This window comes from Colletotrichum acutatum (assembly GCF_030867785.1).
Source record: "Colletotrichum acutatum strain CBS 112980 chromosome Unknown BDZ83scaffold_7, whole genome shotgun sequence".
NCBI classification, from domain to species: Eukaryota; Fungi; Ascomycota; class Sordariomycetes; order Glomerellales; family Glomerellaceae; genus Colletotrichum; species Colletotrichum acutatum.
Genome location: NW_026849001.1, coordinates 106,630 through 119,787, shown reverse-complemented (window position 1 = coordinate 119,787; position 13,158 = coordinate 106,630). Strand labels below are relative to the sequence as shown.

Below are 13,158 nucleotides of genomic sequence, written 5' to 3'. Positions count from 1 at the left end.
GCCATGACAGCAGTGCAGCACTGAGGTGACGGACTCGTGGATTTTTTTGGGAGCAGCCATTTCCGTACAGATACATCGGCACCTATCAAGCCTTGAAGACATGCATGTACCTTGCCACATTGGACGCACCTAACGATACATGCCACATGTACCACGCTAGACCACCTATACCTTTCATCGTACCTGCCAGCTTGCAGTTGCACCTTGAGCCACGGCCACCTCATGCTTCTTCATGCCTTTTGGCTCATTAGACTTTCTCCCCCATCCAGCCAAAAAACCACCTTTGCATCTGTAATCTTCACCTTCGACCCACAAACTCTGAAGCTCACTATGGAGTTTGTTGTTGTGTATTCTATCTAGACCTCTGCTTCTCTTGTACATGTAGGTTCCGCCCCGTCCTTCACGGCTTCCCTACCCAACTCTTCTGTTCAACTTGTCCCCCCCGGCCTTGTCGTCGCGTTATGCGACGCCATTCCCCTGGACTCGCGCATCGTGTCTCGTGCTGACCACCAACGATCCAGCTGTTTCCCCAAGCCTTCAATCTAGCCACATCGCAAACCCGCATGATTCGACCTAATTAGATAAACACTATGGATTCCACCGCGAACGCCTCCTGGCATCCGGCTTTCATGCCCAATGATGCTAGTGGCCATGCAACTACAGAAACTCCGGTTTCCTCGAGTGCAGAAACCCACGACTCACCATCAGCACCTGCTCCTTGGCTCGCTGAGGACGATAGCCAAGATGCTTCGGATGATTGGCCTGTCTTCGAGAGACCAGTGTCAGATGCCCCGGCCGAGACCGACGACGGCCCCAAAGAAGCTTCAATTTCGACCCCAGCTGCCGAACCAGGATCGAATTCGTTTCCCTATACTGAACCGGCCAACGATACCGCTCCGCAGCCGCAAGCTGTGGCCGACGAACCCAAGCCATCCGCACCAACCTTGGGCCATACTAGTACCAACTCCTTCACTCGAACTGTCTCCCACGAGGTCAACTGGGACGATGACCATGACACAGAATGGACCCTGTCCCGACCCGACACTGATCCTTTCAAGTTTATGCCACCGAACGAAAGAACTAACTCATTCCCGCCTGTTCCGCCTGCCAGCGGAGTATCGGCAGCCGTCCCTGGCACGGAACAGCCTCTTCCGTCAAACCAAGCCGAGGACTTGATTCAGGAAATTGAGAGTGCGCCCGAACACTTCGACAATGGTGCTTTCGAAGAGACGAAACAAGTCGCAAACGACTTTGAAAACGGCTTCGACGATGAGGAACCGCAGGATGACCAGCACTATGTCGGCCGTGATGCTACTTTTACTGAGCAGGAGGACCTTGGTTCGCGCTATGAGGAAGGGGTTCCTCTCATTCCCCACTCTGAATCCAATGGAGAACTTTCGCAGCCCGAACAAAAGCTTGCCAGCTTCGGAAACGAAGTTGCAGGTGAGGATGACTTCTTCAGCCAGATCCAGAATTCCAACAATGAGGACTTCCCTGACTTTAGCGGGAACCATCCATTGGAGCGGAAATCGACAATGCAAGTCATGGGCGACATGAACACAAACACACTGTCGAGAGCTGATACGCTGGGCGAAATGCTTGAAGAGGATGAAGACGTTGATGAGACCACCAAATCAATGGAGGAGCCTGCAGAGCCTGTCCAGTCGGAAGATTCTGGAGCAAAGCCATCTGACGATCTTGCTGCTAAATGGGAACAAGCTCTCGCAGATGATGACGGAGAAGATTTTCTTCTGGACGAGTCACTCGATGAGGCTGGCGAATCTAAGACAGTCGATCCATCGGCATTCTTTGGTAGCGATGACGAGGGCTTCCTCGACGACGACGATGATGACCTGCCTGCCACTGCGGCCCCAGCGCCGGCCGTTCAATCCGCTGGACAACAGAACCGGTATACTCCAGCCGTTGCCTCTCACCAAGCTTCTTCCTCCCCTTACACACCGACTGCGCCCTACCAGCCTCAGAATGCAGCCACTCCATTTGCTCCAGCGGTGGCCCCTTACGCTGCTCAGCGCACCCAGTCAGCCACTCCTTACAATGCGCAGCAAACGCGTCCTGAGCCTGTCAAGGCCCAGAGTTTTGCAGCGCAATCCAAAGGCGGGTACACGTCTCCTTACGATCTTCCCATGGAAGTCGTTGTTCCGAAAAAGAGGGCTAGCACGAACCAACTGCCCCAAAGCCCTTCAACGGGGCCATCGTCGGGGCCTCCTCCGCGTAGCTCTAGCATGCAGGCTCCTACACCACCGCCGCCACCAAGAGCTGCTACCTCGAGCGCCTCACCCCCTACATCAAATCACTCTGGGCAGCCTCCGCCGGCAGGAAAGCCCGTACCGATGCTTCGGAATAAAGACAGTTTCTTCGAGGAGCTGCCCATGGCTTCGAAACCACGATCAGCCTCTCGACAGAGCTACCGAGTAGGTTCTCCTGCTTTGGCCGGACCACCTGAACCTCTTCAGCCTCAAAACCCGGGTCAGCTTGCTCCGTCACCATTGTCACCGCCCATGTTGTCACCTCCTGGCATGAATCGTTCGCTTTCGGGTGGGATCCCACACTTGGTGCCTGGTGAGCGTGTGAATCCCTATGCGCCTCAGACGACGCAGCAACAGGTCCCTGGGATTCCAGGCAACGCCAGGTACTCTCCTGCCCCTCCGTCGGCACCGAGTGCCAACGGGACGAACCGCCCGCCGTCCGCAAGTAGATATTCCCCGGCACCTACAGCTGCAAGGCCTCCCGTACCCGCTTTCCACGCGGCTACCACGCCTCCCACTGTTCTGCCGCACTTGCCTAGAACGTCTAGTCCGTTGGCTCATTTTGAGGTCTCGCGTGAGGCGGCTGCGACTAATGGAGACCATCCTCAACCTGACCGCAGGTCTAGCTACAGCCTTGAGCCAAAGAGAGTTCCATCACTGCCTACTACTCGCGAGGTTGAGGAAGAGGACGATTCGAAGACTTCGTATGCAGCCCAGCCTGCAAACGGTGTGCCTGCTGAGTCCCGCTATAGCCCGGCGCCGTCAATGGTCGCGCGGCAGACACCGCCGCCGTCATCCCATGGCCCCCCTATGCACTCGACTTTGTCGCCTTCCAAGAGGTCCACGTCCAACTACCTGCCACAAGCCGCCCTTCATGATTCACCCCCCGACAACAGGTATGCTCCGCCACCGAGATCCCAAACCCAGTCACCAGGATCCTCCCAAGGAGCTCGCCCACAGTCCCAACCCGTGCCTCGGCCGACCTCGGTTCATAGCCCAACATCTCCTCGAGCAACTAGGAGTTTCCAACCTGTCAATGCCCCTCTCTCTCGGCCTCGGGGCCCCTCGCAAACATTTAACTGGGTTGCGCCAACTGACGGTCGCGAAAATGATTCTCTGCAAAGATGGAAAGGCGCACCAATCATCTCATGGGGTGTTGGTGGAACTATGGTCACTTCCTTTCCCAAGAATGTGCCGCGCTATGGTATGGGGCAAACCGCCCCCATGATCATTCGCAGCCCAGGAGAGGTACACGTTAAGCATATCAAGGACACTCAGCCGCTCGAAGAGAGGCTGGCAAAGTTCCCTGGGCCGCTGCGTGGAAAGTCAAAGAAGAAGGAAACAATCGCTTGGTTGAGCTCAGGCATTGAAACATTGGAAAAGGAACTACCTGAAGTTTCTTTCCAGCCTCAGCTTTCTCACGAGCATAAGCGTGCGATTGAGCGATTGCTGCTCTGGAAGATCTTGAGGATTTTTGTCGAGCATGACGGCGTCTTGGAAGGCACCACCGCCGTGGATAAGGCTGTGCGAGATGTTTTGGCCCCTGGCCTCGATGCCAACGCCAACGAGGGTACGCTTGGCTATGGTGCTGGTCTCGGCGCCGACGCTCTCCAAGAATCATCCTCAACTCAGATGAAAGCGGAGGTGGTGGACTCGTCTACCATGGATCAAATCCGGAAGCATCTCCTGGTTGGCGATCGCGAAAAAGCGGTATGGGAAGCAGCTGACAAAAGGCTTTGGGGCCATGCCATGTTGATTTCCAACACCGTATCCCCAGATCTCTACAAGCAAGTGGCCCAGGAATTTGTCAGAAAAGAGGTCAACTACCCTGGACACGCCAACGAGTCTATTGCTGCGCTTTACAAGGTTCTATCGGGTAACTTTGACGACTGTGTTGACGAGCTAGTTCCAGCTCACGCTCGGGCTGGATTCCAGCTTGTTAATACGACCTCGGCCAGCGGTTCGACCAAGGATGCCACCGAGGGACTCGACAAGTGGCGAGAGACTTTGGGATTAGTCCTGAGCAACCGTAGTACTGACGACATTCGTGCCTTGAATGCCCTCGGCAACTTGTTATCTTCCTATGGACGAGCTGAAGCCGCACATATCTGCTTCTTGTTCGCCAGGAAGGCCACAGTCTTTGGAGGCCTTGACGACCCTGCTTCAAACTTCGTCCTCGTTGGTGCTGATCACAAGACTCAAGGAGAGCAATTTGCCAAGGAGACGGAGGCTCTACTGCTAAGTGAAGTCTACGAGTACGGTCTGTCACTCGCGGGAGGCCCTACCTTGACTGTCGGCGTGCCGCACTTGGCTGCGTACAAGCTCCAGCACGCAATGACTCTGGCTGAATATGGGCTTCGGGACAAGGCCTTGCAATACTGCGAGGCAATCGCCGGCTCCATCAACGCCCAGACCAAGAGGTCGAACTACCACCATCCGATCCTGGAGACTGCTGTAGAAAACTTGCGAACGAGGCTCAGGCAGGCCCCCAAGGAAGAATCATCGTCCTGGATTTCCAAGCCTAGCATGAACAAGGTTTCGGATACAGTTTGGAGCCGATTTAATAAGTTTGTTGCTGGCGACGAAAATGACGGTTCTGCTGCTGGCGCATCTGGCGAGGGCGGTGCTGAATCTGGACCATTCGCTCGGCTGGCAGGAGGCACTCCTACCATCAGCAGATCACCTTCTGTATCAAACTTCGAGCCTATGTACGGGACTGGTGCCACCAGCCTCCCAGTCGGATCTCCTCCTGCGGTTCCCATCCCCACGACGAGAGCCGCCTCTCGATACGCGCCGGGCCCGTCCCAAACACCTCTTTCAAGCTCTTACGAACCCGGCGCTGGCTACACACCAGGCCCGGCTTCAGTCGGCCGCTCATCCAACGAATATTCCCGCAGTCCCTATGAGCCACGAACGTCGATGGAATCCCAACCTGGGTACTTCAATGGCGGATACATGCCTCAACATGCGACAGCGCCGTCCCAAGGTTATACTCCACCTATGTATGGCGGTGGCCAAGACACAGCTGCTTCCGCCCAATCATTGCCAGGAGCCGTTCAGAACTCTCCTATGCAGTCGCCAACCAAGCCTGCATACCAGGGATACGAGCCGTATGGCAGCCAGGCCCCCACCGTCCCGTCTGTGGAGGTTCAGAGCCAGGAGGCGGCCGAGAACAGTCAGCAGCCAGACAACAACCTGGCCAGTCCAGGCTACCAGCCGCCATCTTACGGATACGAGCCTCCGTCAATGTCTAATGGCGAGCCTCAATCACAATCTGCAGAGCCCACCGAGGGCGGTGGATACGAACCCCCTACGTTCCAGCCTTATGGCTACGAGCCCCCTTCATACAATCCTGAGCCCGAACAGGATGATGAGGGTGAGTCAAGGCCGAAGCCCAAGAGTTTCATGGATGACGACGACGATGACATCCCCGCTCTCAAGGCACTTAAGCCCCAAGAGAAGGGGAAGTCTGAGAAGGACAAGGAGAACGAAGAAATGTTCAAGAAGGCGGCAGAAGAAGACGGTAAGCAAAGCAAATGTTCTTTGCATGTTGGCAACACTAACAAATAATAGCCAAGCGAGCGGCAGCACAGCAACAGTCCAAAAAGGGATGGGGCTTCGGCAGCTGGTTCGGAGGCAAGAAGGAAGCTAGTCCGGATCCTCAGCAACAGGGGAACAAGCCCGTCAAGGCCAATCTCGGTGAATCCAGCAGCTTCGTGTACGACCCTGACCTGAAGCGCTGGGTGAACAAGAAGGGAGGGGCCGAAGCGACACAGGCAAAGACGGCAACACCACCGCCGCCAAAGGGCGCTTCGAGATCCAACACAGGAACGCCACCTCCGCCACGCACTATGACACCTCCCATTGGCCGCGCAAGTGCCCCTCCTGGAGGGCCGCCTGGTCCGGCACTCGCCCACGCTGCGTCCAACGAAAGTCTGGGGGTGCCACCAGGACCACGACCGCCGAGCATGATGCGTTCAGTATCGAACAACAGTGTTGGAGGACCTCCCAGCGCTCCTCCCAGCGCTCCTCCCAGCCGACCGGCAACAAGTATGAGCAATGCCAGCAGCATCGACGACTTGATTAGCGCGGCTGGTCCCCGAAAGCCAGGTGCGAAGAAGGCGAAGAAGGGCGGGCGGTACGTGGACGTTATGGCCAAGTAAAGATGATACACGAAGATTTCAATTTCGAAATGCACAAGCGAGCGGGGCCGGCATACCTGAGCCAGCATCGATATGTTGTATTATAGATTTTCACACATAAAAGCATTGTAATAGTTGTGAGGGACCTCGGTGCCTGGGGCGCCCTCTATGCGGAATGGACAACGAGACGTTTTTCTGTTATTTGGCTGTCACCGATTGAACTTTATACCGTGTTGCGATGAAGGTGGTCACCAACAGCCGCTGTCAGAACGCAGTAAGTTTACACATAGGGCTTCGCAGGGTTGGGGTAGATGATCATGATGCTTCCCTTTCGTTCATCTTGATCAGGCAGTCTTGCATCTCACCGGCTCGAGTGACATCTCAAGGCCTCACCTGATCCGTATTCGTCGGGGCACCTTCTTAAGTACCTACCTACCGTAGGTAGATATGGAGAGGTGAGGTACCTTTGCTACGGTAAGAAAAGGTATTGAGTTAATGGGTCTTGCAAGTTGCGGGTGGCAGGTGCAAGAGATGCAGGGTCCTGTAAGGATCCAGGCACGCCAGGGTGCAAGGATAACGATAAGACAGTCTTATCAATAGACCATGTAATTGGCCGAGGGGCAAAAGACGGTAAGTCGGCGGCAGCCTGGAAGCCCCAAACCTTCACTTCAGGTTCCCGCCCCGGTCTATGGGTGCCCGCCGCTTGTCCTGTTCAGGTACAACGCAGTACTGTAACAACGGCGCGTCCACCTGAAGGGAACCCAACACTGGTGACATCGAAACGGACCCGAGCTGACGACCTGTCGTTTTCTCTTTCCTCGACCCTTTTGTTCTTCTGGAATGTCATCAGTAGACTTGAGCTTAATTCAGGTGCTCGGGGCGTCTTGAAGGCCAATCGTTGAAGCCCGCATTTCGTTGTCCTCTTTCCGTGCCCTTGTTGCATGAGCGAAACGTGCGTCTCAGCCTTTCTTACCTCTCTTCAACGTCAACCGACGGACCGACCTCACCTTCTGAGATACCCGTCATCGCCACCACTTGCTGCCTACTTACTTACGTACCGACCCAACGACCTCACCTCTCCCACCTCCCACCTCGCCTCCCACCTCGCCCCTACATAATTCTTCCTTCCACGCCGCATTCTCTACCTTTCGATTCCTCAGCTTCCTAAAGTTTCCGCGCCTTTTGTCTGGTCATCTCTCTTAAGCCCCGACGAACACCAGAAGTACTCGACGTACTCGACAATGATCGCATGCGCGCCGTGATAATTCCGACCAGCACCCTACGATGGACTATTCGCGGCTGAAAGCTGCCGCTTTGCAAGGCGGCGAGGAGGAGGAGGCCGTCACTGTCGACACCAGAGCCTTGATCGACAAGGTTCTTGCCAGATACTCGGGCGAATGGACGACGTTGCGAGAGCTGATCCAGAATGCCGCCGACGCCCAAGCAACAACCGTCAAGGTCAAGTGGGAAACGCTGCCCTCGACTTCAGTTCCACTTCCCGCCACCACGAACCGATCCGAACTTCTCAAGCATGTTATCGCGAACCACACACTGCGTCGACTCGTTGTGGCGAACGACGGCCAGCCCTTTACCAAGACCGACTGGGGAAGATTGAAGAGGATCGCCGAGGGAAATCCCGATGAAACAAAGATTGGTGCCTTTGGTGTCGGCTTCTACAGCGTCTTTGCCGACTGCGAAGAGCCATTTGTGAGCTCTGGCAACGAGGCCATGGCATTCTACTGGAAAGGGAATGCACTCTTCACCAAGAAGTCCACTCTCCCTGAAGAACAGAGCAGCGGCGACACCACCTTTGTCCTCGACTACCGGAATACCACCACTCCTCTACCGAATCTATTGTCTGTCAGTCAGTTCCTCGCAACCAGTTTGACATTCGTCGCTCTGCAGCATGTCGAGTTCTGGATCGACGACTACAAGATCCTGGATCTTCACAAGAAGACCTCGCCCAGTCTCGACGTACCCATTCCGAGAGATATTGAGACGCGGACACGAGAGGGTCTGATGCAAGTCAAATCAGTCGAGCGAACCAGCACTCAGATCGATGCGGCCGTCATGAGTGCCGCTGGCTGGAAGCCAAAGGCTATGGCGGCCGCCAAGTCAGCCGACACATATGGCGCTGGATCTGAGGTGCCCTCACTGAGGAGCTTCTTCTCAAGGTTGACTTCCTCAGCATCGCAGGTCACTGTCAAGGGGAGACAACAGAGAGAAGAGGCAGCTGCTCAGGAGGAGATTAGTGAGGACGTGACCAAACTCGCTACTTCAACCATCTTCTTGCGAGTGACAACCGCCTGGGTCAAGACCAGCGTATCAACTTCGTTCGCAACGGAATTGGAGCGCGCGACAAAGAAACCACCACCAAAGACCACGAAGCTGGCCATTCTCACCTCGTCCTATGATGAGACCATGGCTTCAGAGAGTTCACGCTCCGCCACCATCTCAAAATCTGTAGACGTGTTCGCTTCAGTTTTGCCCAGCAAGAAGCCCGGTGGCCGCATCTTCATCGGGTTTCCCACAACGCAGACAACCGGTGCCGGCATGCACATCTCGGCGCAATCGGTCATTCCTACGGTTGAGCGTGAGGCTATTGACCTCAATGCACGATGGGTCAGGACATGGAACATCGAGATGCTCCGGGCGGCCGGTATCATGACAAGACTTGCTTTCATCAACGAGATGAGCGACCTCGACTCCAAAGTCAAGAATATGGTTGGAGCTGCGACCAAGATTGGCGCAGAAGATCTCGCTAAGCTTTTACCTGAAGCACTACACATCCTAAAGACATTCACTTTCGCTGATTCTACACCAAGCGGTCAAGTGTCCCAGATTCTCGAGGAAGCGTTCTGGACAGCCTTCAAGAAGGCTTCCATTGAGATCTTTTCCTCCAGAGGTGTTTTGTCCAGCACGAAGGTTCGACTTGGCTCTGACGAGCTCAGCAAGTTCGTCGATACCATCCCTGTCGTGCCTCGAGAGCTCATGGAGAATGCTTTCGTTAGGAAGCTGATGGACTTTGGACTCATCAGCCCAATCACTGTTGATGACGTACGGACAGAGCTGGAAACCAAGGCAATGAACAAAGAGCAGCTCATCAACTTCATTGCCTGGGCCGGCAAAAAGGCACTTAGCGGAGAACTGGATCCTCCCAGCAAAGCTCGCCTTCTGGATGTAGCGGTTGCCACGGTCACTGAAGATGGCAGCGACCAAGGCGATATCATTGCCCTTGGTTCCATTACCAATTATCAGTTGCCGAACAAGATTCCAGCGAATCTTCCGATCCCCCCGCGCACTATACCTATGGCGTACACCAACCATTGTTCTGCTGCTGAGCTGCAAGCCCTTGGTTGGGAGCCTCTGGAAGTCGTGCCATGGTTGCGTTTCCTGCTGGAGTTGGGATCAGGCAGGTCTGACGAGCAAAACCTGAAAAAGTCCCCAAAGTTCGCCCTTCAGGTTCTTACGGTACTGTCCAAGAACTGGGACAACATCAGCCAAAGTTCCAAGTCAGTGATCATCACTCTGCTCCAGGCTCATACTGTTATGCCGACAAAGACGGGCATGAAGAAGCCAACCGACTCATTCTTCCCCACCGTCAAGCTTTTTGATGATCTGCCCATCATCCAAGGCTGCCAAGGCCTGAAAGACAAGTTTCTTTCGGCAATCGGAGTGCGCAAGACGGTCGACCTTGATACCATATTTTCAAGATTACTGAGCCCCTCGGCCGAGGGTGCGCAGAGGTGGAGCCACATGGAGCTCATCAAGTATCTCGCCTCAGTCAAGGATGACATCCCCGCCGCCGATATGACGAAGCTTAAGGATACTCGTTTCTGTCCGGCAGAAGATGGAGCGAAAGGAATGGAGCCGACCAAAGGCACAACTGAGCTGTACAAAGTCTCGGAGCTCTTCGAGCCAAAGGATACACTTAGAACTCTTCGGTTGCCTGTATTACAGTGGCCTGGTCCGCCCGGAAGCTATAGAGCCAACAGCCCTGAGGGTCGATTCCTGGCCATCCTAGGCCTGCGACCATACCCTTCTGTGATTGAGATGGTCAACATGATGGCTTCTACAGATGCAGAGCTCAGAACGTCCGCTATGACCTATTTCATCGCAAATCATCACCTTAACGGTTATGGGGCCTTCAATCTCGCCGATAGTCGCAAGGCTTTCTTGCCCATTCAGAAGGGCAACAAGTTAGTCACACCTTCAGCCTGCTTTACCAACGAGCGGGCCGCAATCCTGGGCTTCGACATTTTGAAGAAAGATCTTCACGTGCATGCCAATAAGTTTGGGGTGGTTAGAGACCCGCCCATCACGGAGTGTGTGTCTCGTCTGCTGGCCAAGCCACCTCAGGATCAACAAATGGCCATCACTCTCTTCGAGTATTTCGCCCTTCGTAACAGCGATCTTGGAGAGGGCAGCTTATCCAAGTTGCGTGATGCACCCATTGTTCCCGTAACACGCCAGGCTCGCGATTCAGGCGAGAAGAGTGGCTCTTATGTCACCCATCTCAGCCCCAAGCGATGCTACCTGGGCACTTCGGCGACATACGGTAACATCTTCGATTTTGTCGACTTCGGGACGAATGCGAATACATTCCTCTACAAATGTGGAGCCAAGGAGGAACCAAGTAAGCCAGAGATAGCAAATCTAGCTTGCACCGAACCTGCACGACTTCTCAGCATACTTCAGAGCCCGGATAAGTACCTCGCTCTTCTGAAGTCTTTAGCAGAGAACATGCCGACGTTGAAGAAAGACAAAGAGCTTATTCGCAAGATGAAGAGTTCTCCCTTCTTACTCGCAGCCAAGGAGATCCCATCGCCGCCATCCAAGGAAAAGCTTATTGAAGTGGATGACGACGATGCCCCTATTAAGCAATACCAGCTGGCTACTGCGAATCGAATCGTCATCTTGGACGACATTATTAGCTACCGCTTGTTCAAGGACTACTTGATCACTGCGCCCGAAGAGGAAGTGCTTGAGGAATTCTATCATCAGCTTGGCGCTCAAACATTGAGCTCGCTCGTGGAAGAGGAAGTACGGATAGGCCCTCACGCGGATAAGCAGGACCGGGCAGCTGCTCTGCGGAAACATGTCCTAGAGCGGTCCAAGATCTTCCTTCACGAGTATGCAAACTACCGACGGGACTACATCAAACATGATGCCAAGTGGTTGGAGAAGAGCCTGCGTGTTGAGCTCGTTCGCTCGGTCGCACTTCGTCGTTCACTTAGGGGCCACAGCCAATCTCACACGGAAAAGAGATCCGCCGCCAGCGCGCAGTCAGGCTCAAGTTGGATCCTCTACGTTGCAGCTGAGGAAAAGCCTGACATGTATCAGGTTGGTCAGGCCATCTGCCAGCTTCTCCTATCACGGCCGAACCAGCAGGCCTATTTGTTTTTCGAGCCCTTCCTTAACCTCGACCTCTACGCCTTGAGGGCCAGAGGATACAATGTCGATCGAATCCTTCGCGCCAAGCAGGCCGAAGCAAGAGTTGCCGAGGAGGAGCGCCGCAAGGCACTGGAGGCTGAACAAAAGCGGATACAAGAGAAGGAGAAAGAATGGAGCCAGCAAGCAAAGGCTGCTGAGGCTGCTCGACAAACCGCAAAGACACCAGATCCGGTTATGCCGGGCTCTTTCGGGAACGACAGTCCCGAAGAGGTTCATCGATCGCCTCCTCCACAGCAGTCGCGGAAGAGCAAGGGGCTCTTCTCGAACCTGACTCGTAGGTTTGGCTTCGATGCTAACGAGAATGATGAAGCGCAGGACCAGCTTCAAAAGTTCATGGACAATCCTCCTGAGAGTCGGCCGCAGTCACAAAGCATCACGAACCAACCCAGTAGCGGCACCGAGAAGAAACCCGATGACGGTCGCGTGACCAACCCAGCGACCGTGGGACAGAACTTGCTCAACGCCATCAACTCTACCAGGGCTCATGACTCCAACAGCGTGTTCTCGCCACCGAGCGTCAACGAGGTGAAGGAACAGGCCACTTACTGTGACAGCACGCCCGCGCAGAATATCGTTTTCGCGGCGGAGGCATCGAACAGTATGAAAGTCTTTGTCTCCAAGAACCTGTCCATTGATTCGGCTCAATTCCTCTCGAGGAACCACGGCCCCATCAACGCGTTTGCTGGTCTTCTTAGTGAGGTCGGCGGCGTTTACTCTCTTTCGCCGCGCGTTCTTCACATCTTTTATGACGAGTCTGGCTCGACGATTGCTTTTAATAGCAACGGCAGTGTCTTCTGCAATTTGCGCTTCTTCTTGCAGCTCCATGCGGAGAAGATCCTCAAGACCCAGAGTGGCGAAGCAAAGGCCGAGGCGGCTGTGTGGTGGTGGGTGGTGTTGGCTCACGAGCTTGCGCACAACCTGGTTCAATCTCACAATTCGGACCACAGCTACTATACGTTAGTGATTTCTTGCCCCGAGGATCTCCAAACTTGAGCTAACATATCACAGTGAGTCGTTCATTCAGCAGTACTTCGCCAAGATGGTGGTCAAGACGGCGCAGTGGACTCAGCAGACTGCCGCCGCCCACCCTGCCCTCCCCGCTGCACCCTCGCAGTCTCAACCGCAGATCCAGCCGCCCCCGTCGTACAATGAGAGCAACAGACAGGCGCCAGGCAACTCCAATTACACTTTGTTTGACTAGAAGTCGTTTAGACGGCACAAGGCGCGGTCAACAGCCCGGCATCGCCTTGGTCATTGATTACTTCCCAGACATAGATCCCTCCTCTCTCGTGCGC

The 13,158-nt window shown here is 54.8% G+C and overlaps 2 protein-coding genes across 2 annotated transcripts; both read left to right on the top strand.

Annotated features, from left to right (window-relative positions):
• Positions 1–221: 221 nt before the first annotated feature.
• Positions 222–6,600, top strand: BDZ83DRAFT_602077 (COPII coat assembly protein SEC16). Its single transcript, XM_060507145.1, has 3 exons — positions 222–381; positions 522–5,790; positions 5,841–6,600. The coding sequence occupies exons 2-3, from the start codon at positions 591–593 to the stop codon at positions 6,428–6,430; spliced, it is 5,790 nt and encodes a 1,929-aa protein (XP_060370304.1). The 5' UTR covers positions 222–381; positions 522–590; the 3' UTR covers positions 6,431–6,600.
• A 1,093-nt stretch (positions 6,601–7,693) lies between these two features.
• On the top strand, positions 7,694–13,064 carry BDZ83DRAFT_566680 (uncharacterized protein; the record flags this gene model as incomplete). Its single annotated transcript, XM_060503874.1, has 2 exons — positions 7,694–12,819; positions 12,872–13,064. The coding sequence occupies 2 exons, from the start codon at positions 7,694–7,696 to the stop codon at positions 13,062–13,064; spliced, it is 5,319 nt and encodes a 1,772-aa protein (XP_060370303.1).
• Between the last annotated feature and the right edge of the window lie 94 nt (positions 13,065–13,158).